General features: G+C 34.1%; 4 protein-coding genes across 4 annotated transcripts; 2 read left to right on the top strand and 2 right to left on the bottom strand.

Moving 5' to 3' along the window:
- The first annotated feature begins 25 nt into the window (after positions 1 to 25).
- emb-30 (Abnormal embryogenesis protein 30) lies at positions 26 to 5,979 on the top strand. Its single transcript, NM_066673.8, has 15 exons — positions 26 to 195; positions 241 to 404; positions 449 to 543; positions 1,630 to 1,724; positions 1,955 to 2,367; positions 2,426 to 2,677; positions 3,037 to 3,291; positions 3,353 to 3,467; positions 3,514 to 3,698; positions 4,080 to 4,439; positions 4,488 to 4,700; positions 4,757 to 4,895; positions 4,945 to 5,058; positions 5,259 to 5,330; positions 5,379 to 5,979. Exons 1-15 carry the CDS (start codon positions 28 to 30, stop codon positions 5,820 to 5,822), a joined length of 3,084 nt encoding a protein of 1,027 aa, NP_499074.2. The 5' UTR covers positions 26 to 27; the 3' UTR covers positions 5,823 to 5,979.
- Positions 540 to 1,787, bottom strand: F54C8.1 (putative 3-hydroxyacyl-CoA dehydrogenase F54C8.1). The gene is made up of 4 exons (NM_066674.2): positions 1,738 to 1,787; positions 1,367 to 1,579; positions 856 to 1,320; positions 540 to 810 (listed from the first exon to the last, which is right to left on the bottom strand). The coding sequence occupies exons 2-4, from the start codon at positions 1,574 to 1,576 to the stop codon at positions 589 to 591; spliced, it is 897 nt and encodes a 298-aa protein (NP_499075.1). The 5' UTR covers positions 1,577 to 1,579; positions 1,738 to 1,787; the 3' UTR covers positions 540 to 588.
- A 406-nt stretch (positions 5,980 to 6,385) lies between the features above and the next one.
- cpar-1 (Histone H3-like centromeric protein cpar-1) lies at positions 6,386 to 7,429 on the bottom strand. Its single transcript, NM_066672.5, has 4 exons — positions 7,321 to 7,429; positions 7,126 to 7,273; positions 6,753 to 7,073; positions 6,386 to 6,704 (listed from the first exon to the last, which is right to left on the bottom strand). The coding sequence occupies exons 1-4, from the start codon at positions 7,410 to 7,412 to the stop codon at positions 6,480 to 6,482; spliced, it is 786 nt and encodes a 261-aa protein (NP_499073.1). The 5' UTR covers positions 7,413 to 7,429; the 3' UTR covers positions 6,386 to 6,479.
- Positions 7,430 to 15,084: 7,655 nt separating this feature from the next.
- On the top strand, positions 15,085 to 16,020 carry nssp-34 (neuronal small secreted protein). Its single transcript, NM_001379860.1, has 3 exons — positions 15,085 to 15,163; positions 15,207 to 15,282; positions 15,795 to 16,020. The coding sequence occupies exons 1-3, from the start codon at positions 15,122 to 15,124 to the stop codon at positions 15,929 to 15,931; spliced, it is 255 nt and encodes an 84-aa protein (NP_001366678.1). The 5' UTR covers positions 15,085 to 15,121; the 3' UTR covers positions 15,932 to 16,020.
- Positions 16,021 to 16,436: the final 416 nt, after the last annotated feature.

Genomic DNA, 16,436 nt, shown 5'->3' with positions numbered 1-16,436 from the left:
ACCCCTACTATCGATTCTTCATTTCAGATGGACTTTTCAATAGTCAAAACTCAAATTCTCAATAATAGGCGGACATTCCGCACACCATTCAAAGTGTCGAGTATGTGTTTCAGTTCGCAAAATGATCTCATCGCTCTTGGATCGAAAACTGGCGAAATATTGTTGAAAAGAACATCATGGAAAATGATTTGGAAGGTAACAGGAAGATTTCAAAAATATTATCAAATCAGGATATTTCAGACCAATATCAATATGATTCAAGCTGTCGGAACCGAATGTAAATTGGACAGCTCTGTTTCTGCATTGCACTTTTCACCGGATGGACGCTTTCTCGCAGCAGCTACAAGTAAAGGCATAATACATTTGTTAGATGTGGAAACGGGAAAAGTTCGATTTTCAGTCAAGTAAGAGATCTATATAATAGTTCGAAATATCTATTGAAATTCAGAGCTGCATCCGAAAAAATCGCCAAACTCCACTGGAATTGTGTTCGTGAGAAGCCATTTATAAGCAATCTTGGAGAATTCACTACAAGAATCAAAAGTAAGAATGTTTTATTCTATCAAAAAACAGAAGTAATCTTTCCTATTATTTCTTGTACGAGTAGAATCCGTCACCAGTTTTTCTTCCAAGTTTTCCCTCGGCAACCAGCTTATCTACCAATGGACTTGCTTCGAATAGTTGTACTTCTGGATACTTTGCTGCCCATCCATCCATGACGAATTTGACCGTGTCGAGACCAATGTAGTCGGCCAGCTCGAATGGTCCCATTGGATGTCCTGCTCCCAACTTCATGGCTTCATCGATGTCCTGAAACGATATTTGGAGTTTTTAGAAAGCTGAAAATCAACATACGGTCATTGATGCATCTCCTCGTTCATACATTCTCGCTGCTTCGAAAAAGTATGGAATAAGCAGACGATTGACAATGAATCCAGGACTATCCTTACAAGCGACTGTTGTTTTTCCAACAGCTGTTCCAAACTTGATCAGCGTTGCATATGTTTCATCCGAAGTGTCATCAGATCGAATTACCTCGAGAAGCTTCATAACTGGCACCGGATTGAAGAAGTGGAGTCCTCCGAAGCGAGTTTTATCTTGCAATCCTTTGGCGACATCCTCAAGAAGGAACGATGAAGTGTTCGTGGTCAAAATCGAATCCTTCTTGCAAGACTGCTCGATTTGGGCAAAGATTCCCCGCTTCAAATCGATGTTCTCAATGGCGGCTTCGATGATCAGATCGGCATCAGCAACGGCGGTTGACACATTGTTACACGTTTTGATACGTGACATTGTGAGAGTCACGAAATCCGACTTTTCCTGGAAAAAACAAGAATGAGAATCTTCAAACAATTACGATATATACCTTATCAGTTCCTTTTTGCTTTTTTGAAAGATGCGTCACACTTTGACTAATTGCCTTCATCGCTCTATCAAGTGCTTTTTTATTAACATCGGCCAGCATCACATTGAATCCACTACTCGCCGTAACTTGAGCTATTCCCGATCCCATCTGCCCTGATCCAACGATCGCCACGTTTCTGATGTTTTGCATGGCACACTTTGCTGTGAACATCATCTGAAATTAATTCTAATTAGAGACTCCTTAATCAATATCGAAAATTTCAGATGTTGAAGCCATCGAAGGAGCTATCGAATTGGCAGAAACGACACCGAACATCAGTCAAGAGGAAATCGCATTCGTATACCAGAGGCTTGATGAGGTAAGAAACTAACCTTGATGATATGATCGACGTGTTTTGCAACAAACAATTGAGAGAAATAATTGATTTTTCAATCAAATTCGACCATATCAGATCTACTGACGTGGTATTTTCCGTGGAATTGTTTAATTAATTTCACATGAACTATTCGAAATTAAAATTTGAAAAAATCGACAGAATCTGACTTTTTTCAATGAAAAAAAAACTGTTCCTCAATAATTTTGTTTCAGGATGGTTCATCTTTCAAACACGAAGATGCACATAAAGAAAGTCTCGAGCGAACTCTGATTTCAACTGAAACATTCCGTGAATCTCTTCAAAATACGATCCTTCTAGCAACTGATGACATGGATTCGAAGATTATTGTACTTGTTGCTGGTGTGTTCCCATATATGGAAATTGATATCAGTGACACACTTCTACAATACAATCAAAGCCTTCTCATGCTCTACGATATGCACTACAGTTCAGCGTTTGGTGGCGTATCATTTCTCGCCACTACATATGGGCCATTTCTGGACTGCAAACAAAATGAGTTGAAGCCTCCTGGAGCTGAACCAAAAAAAGATGGCCAAGGATGTCATACGCTGCTTTTCAATGTTAAATTGAATATTAATTCGTCGCTTTGGGATACTGCGCTGAGGTAAGCTTTTGAATTTCTGCGATAAGCTCGAACAATTTACTTTTAAAAATAAATTTAGATACATTCGCCTTCTATTTGGCTTCAACTTGTACAGCATTTCTCTGGAAACTACAAAACGAAATTGGGAAGAGCAAATAGACAATCTTCACTCATTATTCGATACAAAAACGAAAGCTGTAAAAATTGGAAATGTGCTTCTCGAAATGCTGCTCTCCGGGTCGACAGATGCGGCTGGCGAGGCATTTCTTGAACGAGGTCTCGGAACTGATGGATTGGATAAAATTGAGCTTTTTGCAACGAAGCACATGCCGTATGTAATATTACCTGAAATGTTGCGATTTTTGGGTGAAGGTCTCGACACGACAATTTTTGTTAAATGCAAAGAGATGAGCGCCTTTAAAGAACACAGCGGAATTTTAATTGATTTTTTAAAAAGTTTTTCCTTAAGAAATTTTTTAATTAAAACAAAAAAATTTAAACAAATCATGAAAAAAACTTGAGCAAACCCGATATGTAAGTGTGATTACAGTACTCTTTAAAGGTACACACCATTTTCGCATTTAACAAAAACTCGTCGTTTCGAGACCCGTTACGGTAGTTTTGTCGTAAAAAGCGCAACATTTCGCAACTGGAATATATTATTTGTTACTAATTTTAATCGGTTTTCAGGGAAGTTTGTCGTATTGCTCGGGGACAACTCTCAACGTCAGCCCGAAATTTGTGCTTCCAGCGATGTGAATTCTCGACATCATTATCTCGTTATGCAAAGTTTATTCAATTGAAAGATGACGACAGTTTTCTTTATGATGAGGATCCGCCAGCATACCTGTCAGAATCGAATATTTGGCTGAACACTTTGGAAGAGAAAATCAATATTCTTGATATGAAAACTCGTCATCTTGGAATTCAATGCTTGACTATGATGTAAGAAATCTGACGATCTAGATGTAGACAATAATGATAATTTAAAAAAACCAAATTTCAGGCAAGAACTTGGACATCTCGTCAAATGGATATCCATGACAAAACCATTTGCAAAAACGATGAAAGTTAATGCTTTGATGAAAATAAAAAGAATGAACATTGCAAAAATTCTGCTTGTAAGCCATTTATATCCTTTACTTTTATACAGTACACTTTTTTCAGTACATTGTGAGAAATTTCATTCCGGATCCAGAAGCAGTGAAAGATATCGAAAACAGACTTTTCAACCTCAAGGAGTTGGTTTCGAAGCAAAAGAAAAAAGATTTGGAAGACAAGTTTGATGAGGTTGAATATCTCTATAGACTTGAGAGAATTGCCGAAGTTGAAAGGAAGAAATTAATCGAAACGTATGTTTTGTAACATGACTTCTAAATTTTTGAAGTATTCTGAAACTCAGAATTTTTTTGCGGAAAATTATTGAGATATTTGGAATCAGGATGCCAAAAACCCCTATAATCCCCAGATTTGTTGGAAACACCCGAGGCATCGTGTTTGCTACTGGATCATAAGATTCCCGAAAAAACCTCAAAAATCAAGAACTTTAAGAATTTTGGTGTAAAATTTAAAAAAAAATCTCTGAAGCTCTTACAGCAGTTTTCAATTTTTTATATTCACCAAGATAATAGATTTATTGACACCCTGATATCAAATACCACAATAATTTTCTACCAAAAATTATTATTTTTCAAATATATTCCAATTTCAATTTGTAATTTATATATTTTCAGATTCCACGAAAAGTTCCGATTTGCCGATCTAGATGATGACGACTTGACTCCATTGCTTTTTCAAGAATTGGATCATCCTATTGACATTTTTACTGATAGTATGATGGAACAAAATGATTCTTCCCCGTTTCTTGAAGAAGACGAAGGAGAGCCAGAGCAAGAAGAGCAAAAACCGGATGAGGAGCCTGAACCAGAAGGAGAACCACAACCTGCATGTGATTTGGATAGAGTTGGCTCATTTTTCGAGAAAGAGTTGTCACAAAAAGCGCTAGAAGTTCTTCCAAAATGCGATGAAACATTCGATTGTGTTCTGAATGAAAGAGGAAGTCGTATGAATTCAATAGAGATTCAGAAAATGGGGTGAGAAATTGGAAGTTGACTAGTATAATTTTATATTCAATTTTTTAGAATTCTACGGGTCCTTGAAGATTTGGCTGCCACACTATCTTCTCCTCAGAAAATTCATTGTGATAAAGCTGGAAATCAGAAAAAGTTGGAAGTTTCATTCATTTATGAAATTACTTCAACACCTACCCATCAAGGATATCAAGACGCAAAGATCAGCAGTGTCACTCCATCATATTACAAAAGACATCCATTTAATCAATTATCTGGAATGGGGTAATCTTTTCATTAAAAGCCAAATATTTTTGACTATTGCTTATTTCTAATTTCAGACGATCAATTCAAGTGTCTGTGCTTCAAAAGAATGAATTCAGCTCAATCGTCATTGTACCAACGAGTGATGTATTGCCTGAAGATGAAAATGAAGTGAACGATCATGTTGAGAAGCTGAAGAGATGCTATGAGTTTGAGGTATTTTATATATAAAAGTTTTCACATTTAAATAAGCTTTTTTTTTTAGAAAATTGATGTCACAGTTGATAAATCGAGCGCCGAGAATAGACCACCAGGGGAAACTGATGCAATGGAAGTGGATAGTAACGAGCTGAGAATTGATGTGGATCTTGGACCAGTGGTTTGTTTGCGGATAATTTTAATTATGAAAAACACGAAAAACATCACAAAAATGCTTTAAAAAATTTTAATTTTCGGTTTTCCCGTCAATACCTAACGAGACCCAATCATTGGGGGCGGAGCGTTCTCATTTTTTTTTGAAAGTGGAGCACTGTTGCGCCTCGATTTAAAAAACAAAATTTTTAAACGTATTTTTTTCAGGTACCTGAGTACGATACTCTCATCGAATTGAGTCAAGTTCACCCCCTTCATCATGGAGAACTTGTTTTATTGGTATTTTGATTAGTAATTACTATGATTCCACAAAATCACATTTTTCAGGGAAAATTCACATCCGCACAGGAAGGAACTGGCGTGATGTCACAAATGATGCGATCAATATCTTCATATCCTCATGAAATCCCAGAAGATAAAGATGTATTTGCAAAGAATAGCTCTGAAGATGGAAGTTCAGAAATTCCAATCGAAACCTTAATAATTCATCCAACAATTCAACTGGCTGCCTATCTTCACGATGACGGAAGTAAAATCACGATTGGAGACATGAAACCAGAGGTTCCACCGATCGCTGACTATGAGGAGAAGACTGTTCGAAAAACTTTCCGCGACTATCAGAGACGTCGAGAACGATATCGGGAAGATATGGGAGTAATGAACATGAATGATGTTCAGTATGATGTTCTTGTTCAAGAAGCTATGGATAGTGGACGTGACTTGACGGATAATGGAGAATCAGATGAGGATGAAGAAGATGATGACATTTAGTTTCCAATCGATGGATAAATTATTGCATTTCTATGTTTATATTTCGTATTACTTTGAAATTATTTCTCCTTTCCAATCTATTGCATTTCTTTTCTTGGCTTTCCCTCTTACAATCTCATTTTGCTTTTTGCGGGCACCTATAAACGTGTTTTTAGTCAAAACTCGTTTCTTCTAGTTTTAGTTTGATGCAAATGTAAGGCTTGAGTTTCAAAGTTTTCAAGTTTTCAATAATTCATCTTTATTTTTTATAATCAGGAAGCTGATATCTTACGAGGGCGTAGAAAAAAACGTCGCTTGAAAACAAGGTGCAAGTAATAATTTAAATTTTAAAAAAATCTGAAAAGTCCTACATTCAAATTGATTGCAAAACTACAACTTTCCAAAAAAATTAAGAATTTTCGCCTAAGATTTACTCATTTTCTAGAACTAAATTCCTTTTTAACAAGAGGTTTCAATTTCAGGGCAATTTATCACTGGGCCAAACAGATTCTGTCAGACATTGTGCAAAGATGCTGCGAAGGAGTCTATCATAAGCTTCGAGCTATTCATACTCGAACAAGTGATTAAATACAATAAATTCATTTTCATGCAATAAATTTTTACAATATAAATAAATAAACAATTTACAGTTAGTGATTAGTATTGCAAATTTTTTAATCAGAGATTTGGAAGGCAAAGACGGCGGTAAAGCTGCACGTCTGTAGTCGTCAGTGTGGCACGTTTGGAATGGGCGGAAATGAGTGATGAACCATCGAACATTTGGACCAACAGTGCTTCCGATGCTTCCTGAAGAGCATTGATGGCGTCAGAACGAATGCGAAGGTCTGAGGAAAATGGAGTGGAAGTCTGCATAATTTCGCGGACGAGGCGTGCGAACGGAGCCTGAAATTTGGAATTGTTTAAATGTGGAATGTAGTAAAAAATATATACCTTTGGAATCAGAAGGTCTTCAGATTCTTGGTATTTGCGAATCTCTTCCAATGCCTTCTGGCCCGGTCTATAACGTCTCGTTTTCGAGATTCTGTTCCTTCCGGCTATCATCCGCACGCGATCGGAGCTCGATGAACCAGCTCTACTTCCATTTCTGCCATTTGTACCATCCGTGTCATTACGATTCCCCACATTTATTGGTGACTGATGGTGACTGTTGGCTGCCGTGATTTCTTCATCGGAGCTATCGTGTCGACGGTGTGAGGGCATATCATGACGGCCGTGGGAGTAATCGACAAGATTAGTTGAATTACTGCCGACCTGAAACAAATATTATGTTGTTTGAAATTTCTCACACAAATTTGAAACTAACCGTAATATCCACAGAAGGAGCTCTTCTTCGAGCTTGCTCTAAGTCGTTGAATCCAACAGCCTCAAGGTCGTTCTTATACTGATCCAGAAGAGCGATAAGGTCAGCGTATCCTGTGGCGCTTGTGTTGAAGCCCGGCACTGAAGTGACTCTGAAACACCATACATTAATTTGTAGCACGAAAACAAAAATAATTACCTTTGTGTGTCATGTTGGAGACGTTGCATGATCCTTGCCACCCTCCCATTCTTCTCGGCAATTTCCTCAATAATTGGTCCGTCATCGGCCATTGTTCGAAGATTATCCTGTTAAAATATAAAATTTAAAAAACTGAAGCTAAATTAAGACAATTTGTTTGAAGGTTAAAAGGAATTAAAGAAGCAATAAAAACGAACGCAGTTTAAATAAGGAACGATTGGCGGCAGGAGAACCATTGAAATACGAAAATGGCAAAACATATTTCCGGTGAAAATAATCTGAGAGTCACAAAATCAGCAAAAATTAGAAAATTCTGGAAGAAAAATCAAATTTTCGCACTTTGAAAAGAAAATGCGCAAGTAACACGAGAGATGCGCCAGCCATTTCCGCTTGCGCGGAAGACGATTATCAAAGTAGGTCTAGAAATAATACTTTTAGCTAAACAGGGAACAGGGCTGTTGCAAAAAATAATTTCCGCCCAAAAAACAAAAAACAAAAAAGCGAATTTTTCAAAAAAACCAAAAAGAAATCAAATTTTGATTTCAAACGGAACAAAACGGAAATTTTTCTTGAAATATTCTGTTGATCTTTCATAAAATAATAAAAATTGAATGAACGGAAGGTTTTTTGTTCTTCTTTGTTTATTTGTTGAATCAGTGTTGTAATTTATTTTTTGGTCTTTTTGGTTCCAGAAAACCGGGGAACATTTTAAAGAGACGAACTGTTGAAACTCACGAGTCGATATATATATATATATAAGTACTTCGGTGAGAGAAAATAATTTTTGTATTTAGACCTCAAACGATATATGAAAATTCAGTTCAATTAGGTTACAAAGACACTTTTGAATTCGAAATTCTATTAATTTAAAGGTTGAAGTTGAGTGTTAAAATGAATGTAGGAGCCCAAGCTGAGTTTGGCATTTTCGCTTTATCAAAAATATAAGAAAAAGGATCATAGTAATTTACCGTATTTCCTATATCAGTCTTGCATGCAAGATTTTATTCATACTGCCCTGTTTTGGTAAATTACCAAAAAGTGCGTGGTACATTCGTTTAACACTTCACTTCAACGTTTAAATGAATAGAATTTCAAAGTCAAAAGTCTCTTGGTAACCTAGTTGAAATAAAATTTCATATTCCTAGGGTTTGGACACATTTTTAATTTTACTTACTATTGAGAAAAGATAGGAGTTTCACTTTGAAAAAAAATCACCAAATTTAGAGCCACCTCTTGTTAAAAAGTAATTTAGTTCTAGGAAATGAGTAAATCTTAGTAAATTAGTAAATGAGCCGTTCGATAGTAAACGAGCGGAAGTGAAAACATTAGTAAATGAGCGTCAAAGTAAATGAGCCACCGTTAGTAAATGAGGATTTGGCTTCTCAAATCTCTTTACCTGTATTAACCGAAAAAAGTAAGTTCATGTTCTGAATAAATTTGTCGCTTGAACAATCTTCTTTTTGACCTCGACAGACTGGAATTCTGGAAACCTGAATTATTACTAAAATTTTACGTTCCTAACCGTGTAGCTTGAAGGCTTATTAGTTCCTCCAACCAATGCTAAAAAGTCAGAAGCCGTATTGTATTCATTGCTGATTCATTTAATTTTCTATTATTAAATGACATTTTGAGTCTTCTCAATCTCCCCTGAAAAGCCAATAATAACACATTTCAAGCGTATTCTTTATTAATTGAAAACTAGATGACCATCGAACAGGTAATGTACGTGCGAAGCTAATCTTGTGGTAGATACTAAATATGATTATGGATAAACCGTTTTTAAACTATACATTTAGATTTAGCAAAAATTTGTTCAAGAAGAAGCACCTCATAGACATTTCCTAATTTGTATATTTACTATGATGCTCATTATGAGATCACTTTTTTTGGAGATTTTTTGCTTTGAGATTGCTTTGACGGAAGTTTGAACGTAGGCGTACTCTGCGTGTCTGCAGAAGATCTGAATTTCCGCTTCGATTCGCCATTTGATGGATCGTATACGGAAAATGTAATCCAAATAGGGTAATAAGACGCTAACTTGCTTTGTAATTATGTCTGGAAAAAATAACTTTGACGAAAAATAATACAACAGTCTGAAATTAAGTTTACATAGCCGCCCGGAATAGTCCTGTTAGATTAAAACATTTTGTGTTAAATTTAGTTACAGTAACCATTGTTTTTGGTTTCTATCAGTGTTTTTTTCGAATTATAATTATAATTTTCTCACCACTTTTCTAATAAGTCACTGTTCATTTCGTTTCTTACTAATCATTAATATTTGAAAAAAGTTCACTTGATCATACTTTTTCTGATACATGGAAAAATTGAAATATCAGAAATATCAGTAAATTGTTGCCAAAATACAAGGTTGTGAAAAGTGTAAAACCCGATATTTAGGGAGATCACTGAACTCAAAAACTAAGATTCAGTTTCGAATTGGTTAAAGCCAAATGAAATAAAAAATGGGCTTCTGAAAAATTTAAATTCTAAATGATCAAAATAGTATTCGATAGAGAATTTTTTTTAATATTACGGGTACATTTTTGGACCTAGAATTTAAATTTTAGCCGCGCTCGCTAGAGGCGTTTTTTGTGTTCAATTTATTTTTGACAGGCATATGACTGCTCGAAATTATAAAAAAAAGTTGTGTTATTTTGGCAGAATCGAACTCCTATGCCTTATCAACATTTTGGAAAAAAATGTAGCTGAAAGCTTTTAGGTTCAAAGTTCGGACCAGTTTTCAAAATTTTTAAGCACCATATAAATTTTGAGATTTATCAACCTCAGAAACGGTTCATTTCAAATTTTTTTTCAGTTTAGATACAATATAGGCTAAGCTTACAATGAATTTTTTCTGATGGTTTTTTTTTCGTCAGCTTGACTGATACATCGTCTTAAAAACAACGATCAAACATTTGAAGTATGCAATCAGAAAGAAGGTGGTAATTTGCGAATTATCGAAGTACGCAAGTTTTTTGATGATTGCTGTAATCCAATTCCGAATTGTGTGTTTTTTATTCATTCAGCACAATTCTGTTTTGTGATATCATTTAATTAAAAAAAAAATTATAAAAACATTTGCTAAAAGTGTACTGTTCAAAAAACAGGTCTGAACAGAACAAGTTCCTGCCTGCCTACCTTCAAAGAGCCGCAAACGCCTGCGGACAATCAAAGTACTTTCACAGTTTATGCGTGAATTGGGGGGATCATGTTTCTAAAAAGCCCAGAATCTGATGTTCAGGAACATCACAAAATAAAAAAAGATGTTGGTTGGTTCGAAAGTGGGGAGTTTTTTTTGGTTTTTTTGTGTTGTTTCCCAATTTCACACAATTTTGGGAATTATAAATCAAGCGCCCAAAACGACTCTACACCACCTTTAGCTGGAATTGCTGATAATCATCTTGAAGTGTTAACAGTGTTAAGAGTGTTAACTTTTTCATTCTGAATGTTTTATCAATTCCTCTGCTGTGTAGAGTTTAATCAAGGTCAAAGTCTATCCAATATATATTAATATACTCATTAACTAAAAACTCTAAAAACGATACAAAGGGTAAAAACTTCAGGAAATAATTATTGCAAAATAATTTTAAAGGTCGCTTGCAACTTTTCCACTCAAATATTTCATAATTACTCTAAATGCTAGGATGTCTAGTATATAAACTTTTGATAAACATTTAAGAGTTTATAATGATCTTTGAAACAACATCTCTATCGTTCAGAAATTCCAGTGAGATTTTCAAATTAACATAATATTTTCACAAGAAAAATACTTGTTCATTGTTCTCAAGGATGTGTCACCTCGAAGATGTGTTTTTTTTTTCAAAATTAGTATCTGTTCCAAAGTTCCAAAGAAAATTTAATCAAGTTTTCCCTGCCACCAGAAAAATTTTCACAGACAACCTAATGATTCGTAATATCTCTAAGTTAATATATCTAAGTTAATAATATATATAATAATACAAACACTATGGGAAAACCAGAGATCCAGTGGGATCTCAAGATGGGATAAAGTTATTTTCAATATTCAGTAAATCAGGAAATTCGAACTAATGGCTCGTAGAAGTGTCAGACGTGCAAATTCATAGGTTAAAATTAAAACTAATGCCAGTTAGAAGACTTAACCATGTTACTAAATCAAAAAATCCACGCAATTTTCCAAAATTTAACCAAATTTTAATGTTGTTAAATCTGATTGTAAGATAGTAGTGTTTCCTTCCAGCAAAAACTTCCACAAAAAATTTCAGATCAAAAAGTATGTTCCCATCTGAGCAAATTTGCCAGGTGAAAATAGTTATTTAGTTGAACTTATTTACATTTATCAGGAACATAAGAAGCACTAACTGACAGAGTTTAAGTATTGTACTAGACGGAACCAAATCTTGGTTAGTGACAAAAAGCGTGGTTAAAATAGAAATTTGTACTTTTGAAGACAATTTTATAATAGAGAAACGTTTGGCTCAAAAAACTGTTTAAAAAGTTTGAGAAAATGTCTAGAATTGTTTTAAATTTTTTCGATTTTGCAATATTGGAAAATCATATAAAGTGTTTTTTAATAGAAGTTAGAGCTATATTTGGTCATTGCCACGGTCCACACTTCACATTTAAGCATTTTCTGGATTTCCAAAAAAAAAAGTTAAACCAAGTTATAGGGGGCCAATACCTATTTTTCAAGTTTTTTAAAACTCATCTCAATATTGCAATTTTTCGATGGCATGTTCAGACTATACTATTTTAGACATTATTTTTTCAATCTTCAATGTTTGCTCTAATCATATTAAAAAATAAACTTCAATCTTGCTCACACTTCGCCCACCACATTTTTCACCAACCACGCCTCTCTCAGCTTCTTCTAAAACGAGTTTCCGTCCCGAGAACGGAAGCCTTTCTCTCTTGCTCCGCCCATTTCCCTTAATTTCAGCATTTTTCAGCCATTCACAGCAATCATTTGTATTTCTAGCACGAGGTGTATTCCACATTTTTTTCTTTTACTTTTTCTGTTTTTAAAAGATCGCATGACATCTTTTTTAGATCTGATGTTCTTTGCAATATGCCCACGGATCTAAAGTTGAGCAAAAAACGAGAAGTGTGTAGGTAGGAGCAGGTACATAAAAAATGAGCGTAGGATTTCCCTTCCGTATTCCCGGAGAAACATTTCATATTATGATCACCTTGAACTGATTAATTAAATAAGTGTCAAGTGTGTTTTGATTAAATCCCAGAAAAATTGATTTTGAATGTGAATTTGTAGTTATGCCAAGTTCCGTTAAATTAATGAAACACTTAAAAATAATTAAATTTTTAAAATTTTCAGTTTTGGAAGCTGCCAAATTTACGAAAATTTCGGTTTTTGAGAGATGTTTGGAATATTTGCCTTGAACTTATTCAAAACGTTCTGAGTTTTCGATAATACGATTCAAAAAATTCACATTTCTGTTTGACTCAAAAATTCATGAGGGGCAAAAGTTTTACTATTTAAAAAATGCCGAACATTTTGAACAATTTCAGCTTCTGCGACAATTTTGGCAATTAACAGAAGTTTCAAAATCCAAAAATTTTCGATCGTCCGCATCCTTTCGAATTTCCAAATATTGGTCAAACCAAATCTAGTGCCAAGATCACATTCTCGTTTTTTTATTGGATTTATTTCCTTTTAAAGACAATAGAGTCATCAGTTTTATGGACTAACCAAATAATTGAATTATGATTTGTATATTTCTTTATTCTATTTCCTTGTGTTCTTATGTCCTTCTCTAGATGATTTTTCTACAATTTTTGTAGAAAATATAATATCTTTGGGTTTCTTGGAATATTCCATGATATTATTGCTATTTTCTCTTATTACTTTGCATATTACGTTCCTATTATTAACCAGCTACACCCTAGAATTTTAAAAGAGAAAGTAGTAAATTCTACGATCTTTGTAAATGATCATAGATCAAAGAGAACTTTTAAAAGTGTCTAATACTTTAAAGAAATCAAATTATAAATTTTCACCTGCACTGGGACATATTAAACTTTACTATTTAATTCACCCACGCCGCGGGAAATGGACTAGACTTGAGAATACTACGTTTTTAATTGAACGAAGATATGATAATGTTTAAAGAATACTTTTTCAATCCTACATGATCATATTTCAAAATGAATCGCTCAAAAAAATATTTCAAAAAATTTTTTATTTTCAGTCAAAGTTTTGACAAGTGGTCAAGTTTTCAATGATAATCAGACTTTGTTAATCTCAAATTAATATCGAAGTTTAGGAAAAGTTTCGTTCGATCTCAAAATAATATTTATTTTTGTTGAAAAGCTCAAAAATCTTTAAAATGCCTTAAAATTGTCGTGTGCCATTTAAAAATTGTCGCAGCAAATTTCAGGCGCTATTTGAGGTCTTAACTTTTCAACGAGAGTAAATATTATTTTGAGATCGAACGAACATTTTCCTAAATTTCTATTGCAATTTTGCACAACCCTGGGATGCTTTTCCTGTGTCAAATATTAGGTTGAATTTTGAAAAAAAATTACTGAAAAAAAGTGGGGAAAATTACAATAACCACCGTAAGACTGAATCATTTTTCTTACAATTCTCAGTTCTATGGAAACATGTTTGCAACTACCTTTGCTTCTCCATATCTCATGTTTATTTCTTGATTTGCTTCCCGTCAGATTTCATTAAAACTCCTATGATCTACGTCAGTCTGCGACACAGGTCTGAATTTATTTTGGGAACTTGGAACGAAATATCCGTATTTTGAATTTTGTTTTGTTTTATTTGATTTGCTGTAATATATCCTTATGAAATCAGTTGACTGACGTATAAAGTAATTTTATAAAATAGTTAATATCCTGGTTCCGGTAGAAATCAAATTCACTTTATCATAAAAACAAACGTATTAACTTATTTTCCGCATATAAACCATCAAAAAAGGGCTCTGCGGTAAATCTACAGAACTGAAAATTTACGACAATTCAACTTTTAAAATAAAAAATAAATATAAAATATAGATTTTTTCTGTTGAAAAGCAGAAGAATCTGAAAATTTGGTTGAAAGTTGTAGACTAACGGTAGCACCAAAAAAAGTTTTGTTAAAATTGCCAAATTCCCAGAAAATTGGATATTTTGAGAAATTTTGAGCCTTGCTGCTGGTTTGAACCCTACAAGGTTCAAACTGAAACAATAATTAGAAAATAAAAATCCTAGAAATTTCTTTGGTCGATTTTCAAAATTTTTATAACTTTAACTTTGGTAATTTTAATACTTTATGAAGTGCTTTAAACCTTTTTTTCCCAACTAGGCCTACTGTACCTTCAAGTTCAAATTTCCGGTCATCTCCCAAATCAGTGCTACGTTATTCTGTTTTTCTGATTTTTGGAATTCTCCCACATGAATTCTGAATCCTGACTTCTGATGTTTGATTTTCATCTTTAGAGCATATTATTCCCAAATACTAACGAGCATTAGTCCTTAACGGTTCGATAAATCTTTAATTTTTGAATGACGGCACCGTGGCGCCCAGTCTATTCACATCCGGTGTTACATCTTGTAAAAAAACAACAATATATATTTTTTCGTTTCTTTTTCTTGGGGGTACATTTACTCATAGGAAGTCTTGTCTTTTCTTTCTTCATACATTCCTCATTGGTTCCAAATATATATTTTCTTAATCCATCATTGTAATTTGACATTCGCCTAACAGATGAGATGATGAAAACAGAAACATCTTACAATATTCGTATCATCCATTGAAAAATAATAAAAATTTGTTTTTTTTCAGAATTCTTGGATATCTTACTACATCAAAATTATGATGTTCCGGCTCTTCCTTCTTATTTCTTTCATTGTTTTGGTAAGTTTCAATCTTCAAAGTTCAGATTAAAGTCTATTTTCAGTGCCACTCCATTGTTTCTGAAATCTCTCACAGATTCTTGCATCGAGATCCAGAGTACGAAGGAAGAGTCTACTACGGTAAACTAACTTTTTATTTGATATGATTAGTTGATAACTTTTTCGGAGAATATAGTTTTTCCGGGTTTTTTTTTTGAAGAGTAACTTAAGTTTTTAGCCCAAATTCCATCCAAAGTTTGGCAACTTCCTGCCAAATTTTGATAACTGTCTGCCAGAAACTTCACATCTTATCTAAGAAGTTTTCAAAAGTTACCAGGTTGTTGACAGACAGTTGCAAAAACTCGCCAGAAAGCAAACAAAGTTTGACGGAAAGTTGATAAAGTTGGGCAGAAAGTTGTCGACATTTGGGTGAAAATTACCAAAGTTTGGTAGAAAGTTGCTTCTAAATACCGAATAGCGCTTTATACCAGGCACTTTACTACCTTAACGACTTTGATCGATAACTATGTCTAGACTTTAAAATGTTTTTCTTTGAGAATTTATTGTTTGGCTTTTGCCAATTTACCTACATGTAGGCACAAAAAAATATCGCCTACCTACAGGACTTTTATTCAATTTCCTCAAATTTTCAGAGCCTCTATACACATCGAAAGATTTCCGTCTTGGTGGTTCAGCCCAACTCTCTCCACTATATGAAATGACGAATTCACATCTTCTCAACTTGGCCGATCTTCTCCGAAAACGAACAGAAACTCAAACTCCTTATTGAATCATGTACAAATTTTGAATAACAATCAACAATAGAAGTTTTTATAAATCTGCGACATTTCATCAGTCGAATAAATAATCTTACTGTTTTTTTGGATCGAAGCTTTCTCACAAAGATCATTTACATAAGCCACCTGAAGTCTGGGTTCACTAATAAATTTACTCTCTGGGTAAATTTATAGGAGGTCAGAGAGTAAATTTATTACTGTAATATTTATTCCAAATTAAAAAAAAATTCTTCCAAACCAAACACCCAAATTTTTTTTAACTTTACAAATTTACTCGTTGATGTCTGAACTATGGTCTCCAAATGAGTTCCGGGTCAAAAATCATAACTTTTTTTGCCTTTTATTGATTTTTTTGAAACTTTGGGAATTTATGTTATTAATCACGATCTTCCATTTTGAGATGATCACAAAATTTTTTGACCACCCGGAGTGCCCTAACTCGGAGCCAATTTTTTCAGGCATTTTTCTGATCTCGCTTCTTTGCAGCTTTCAATTGAG

This window comes from Caenorhabditis elegans, chromosome III (genome assembly GCF_000002985.6).
Source record: "Caenorhabditis elegans chromosome III".
Lineage (NCBI taxonomy): Eukaryota > Metazoa > Nematoda > Chromadorea > Rhabditida > Rhabditidae > Caenorhabditis > Caenorhabditis elegans.
Note: the sequence above shows the minus strand (reverse complement) of the source record. Positions and strands in the feature narration are given on the sequence as shown.

Bases quoted from the DNA above. Each gene is read 5' to 3' on its own strand.
- cpar-1 (NM_066672.5), bottom strand. From the start codon at position 7,412: ATGGCCGATGACGGACCAATTATTGAGGAAATTGCCGAGAAGAATGGG. The intron at 7,274-7,320 runs GTAATTATTTTT...ATGGTGTTTCAG, and splicing joins CTCCAACATGACACACAAAG to AGTCACTTCAGTGCCGGGCT. The intron at 7,074-7,125 runs GTTAGTTTCAAA...TATTTGTTTCAG, and splicing joins CTCCTTCTGTGGATATTACG to GTCGGCAGTAATTCAACTAA.
- nssp-34 (NM_001379860.1), top strand. From the start codon at position 15,122: ATGATGTTCCGGCTCTTCCTTCTTATTTCTTTCATTGTTTTG. The intron at 15,164-15,206 runs GTAAGTTTCAAT...GTCTATTTTCAG, and splicing joins TTATTTCTTTCATTGTTTTG to TGCCACTCCATTGTTTCTGA. The intron at 15,283-15,794 runs GTAAACTAACTT...TCAAATTTTCAG, and splicing joins CGAAGGAAGAGTCTACTACG to AGCCTCTATACACATCGAAA.
- F54C8.1 (NM_066674.2), bottom strand. From the start codon at position 1,576: ATGTTCACAGCAAAGTGTGCCATGCAAAACATCAGAAACGTGGCGATC. The intron at 1,321-1,366 runs GTATATATCGTA...TGTTTTTTCCAG, and splicing joins AGCAAAAAGGAACTGATAAG to GAAAAGTCGGATTTCGTGAC. The intron at 811-855 runs GTATGTTGATTT...ATATCGTTTCAG, and splicing joins GAGGAGATGCATCAATGACC to GACATCGATGAAGCCATGAA.
- emb-30 (NM_066673.8), top strand. From the start codon at position 28: ATGGACTTTTCAATAGTCAAAACTCAAATTCTCAATAATAGGCGGACA. The intron at 196-240 runs GTAACAGGAAGA...AGGATATTTCAG, and splicing joins CATGGAAAATGATTTGGAAG to ACCAATATCAATATGATTCA. The intron at 2,678-3,036 runs GTATGTAATATT...ATCGGTTTTCAG, and splicing joins TTTGCAACGAAGCACATGCC to GGAAGTTTGTCGTATTGCTC.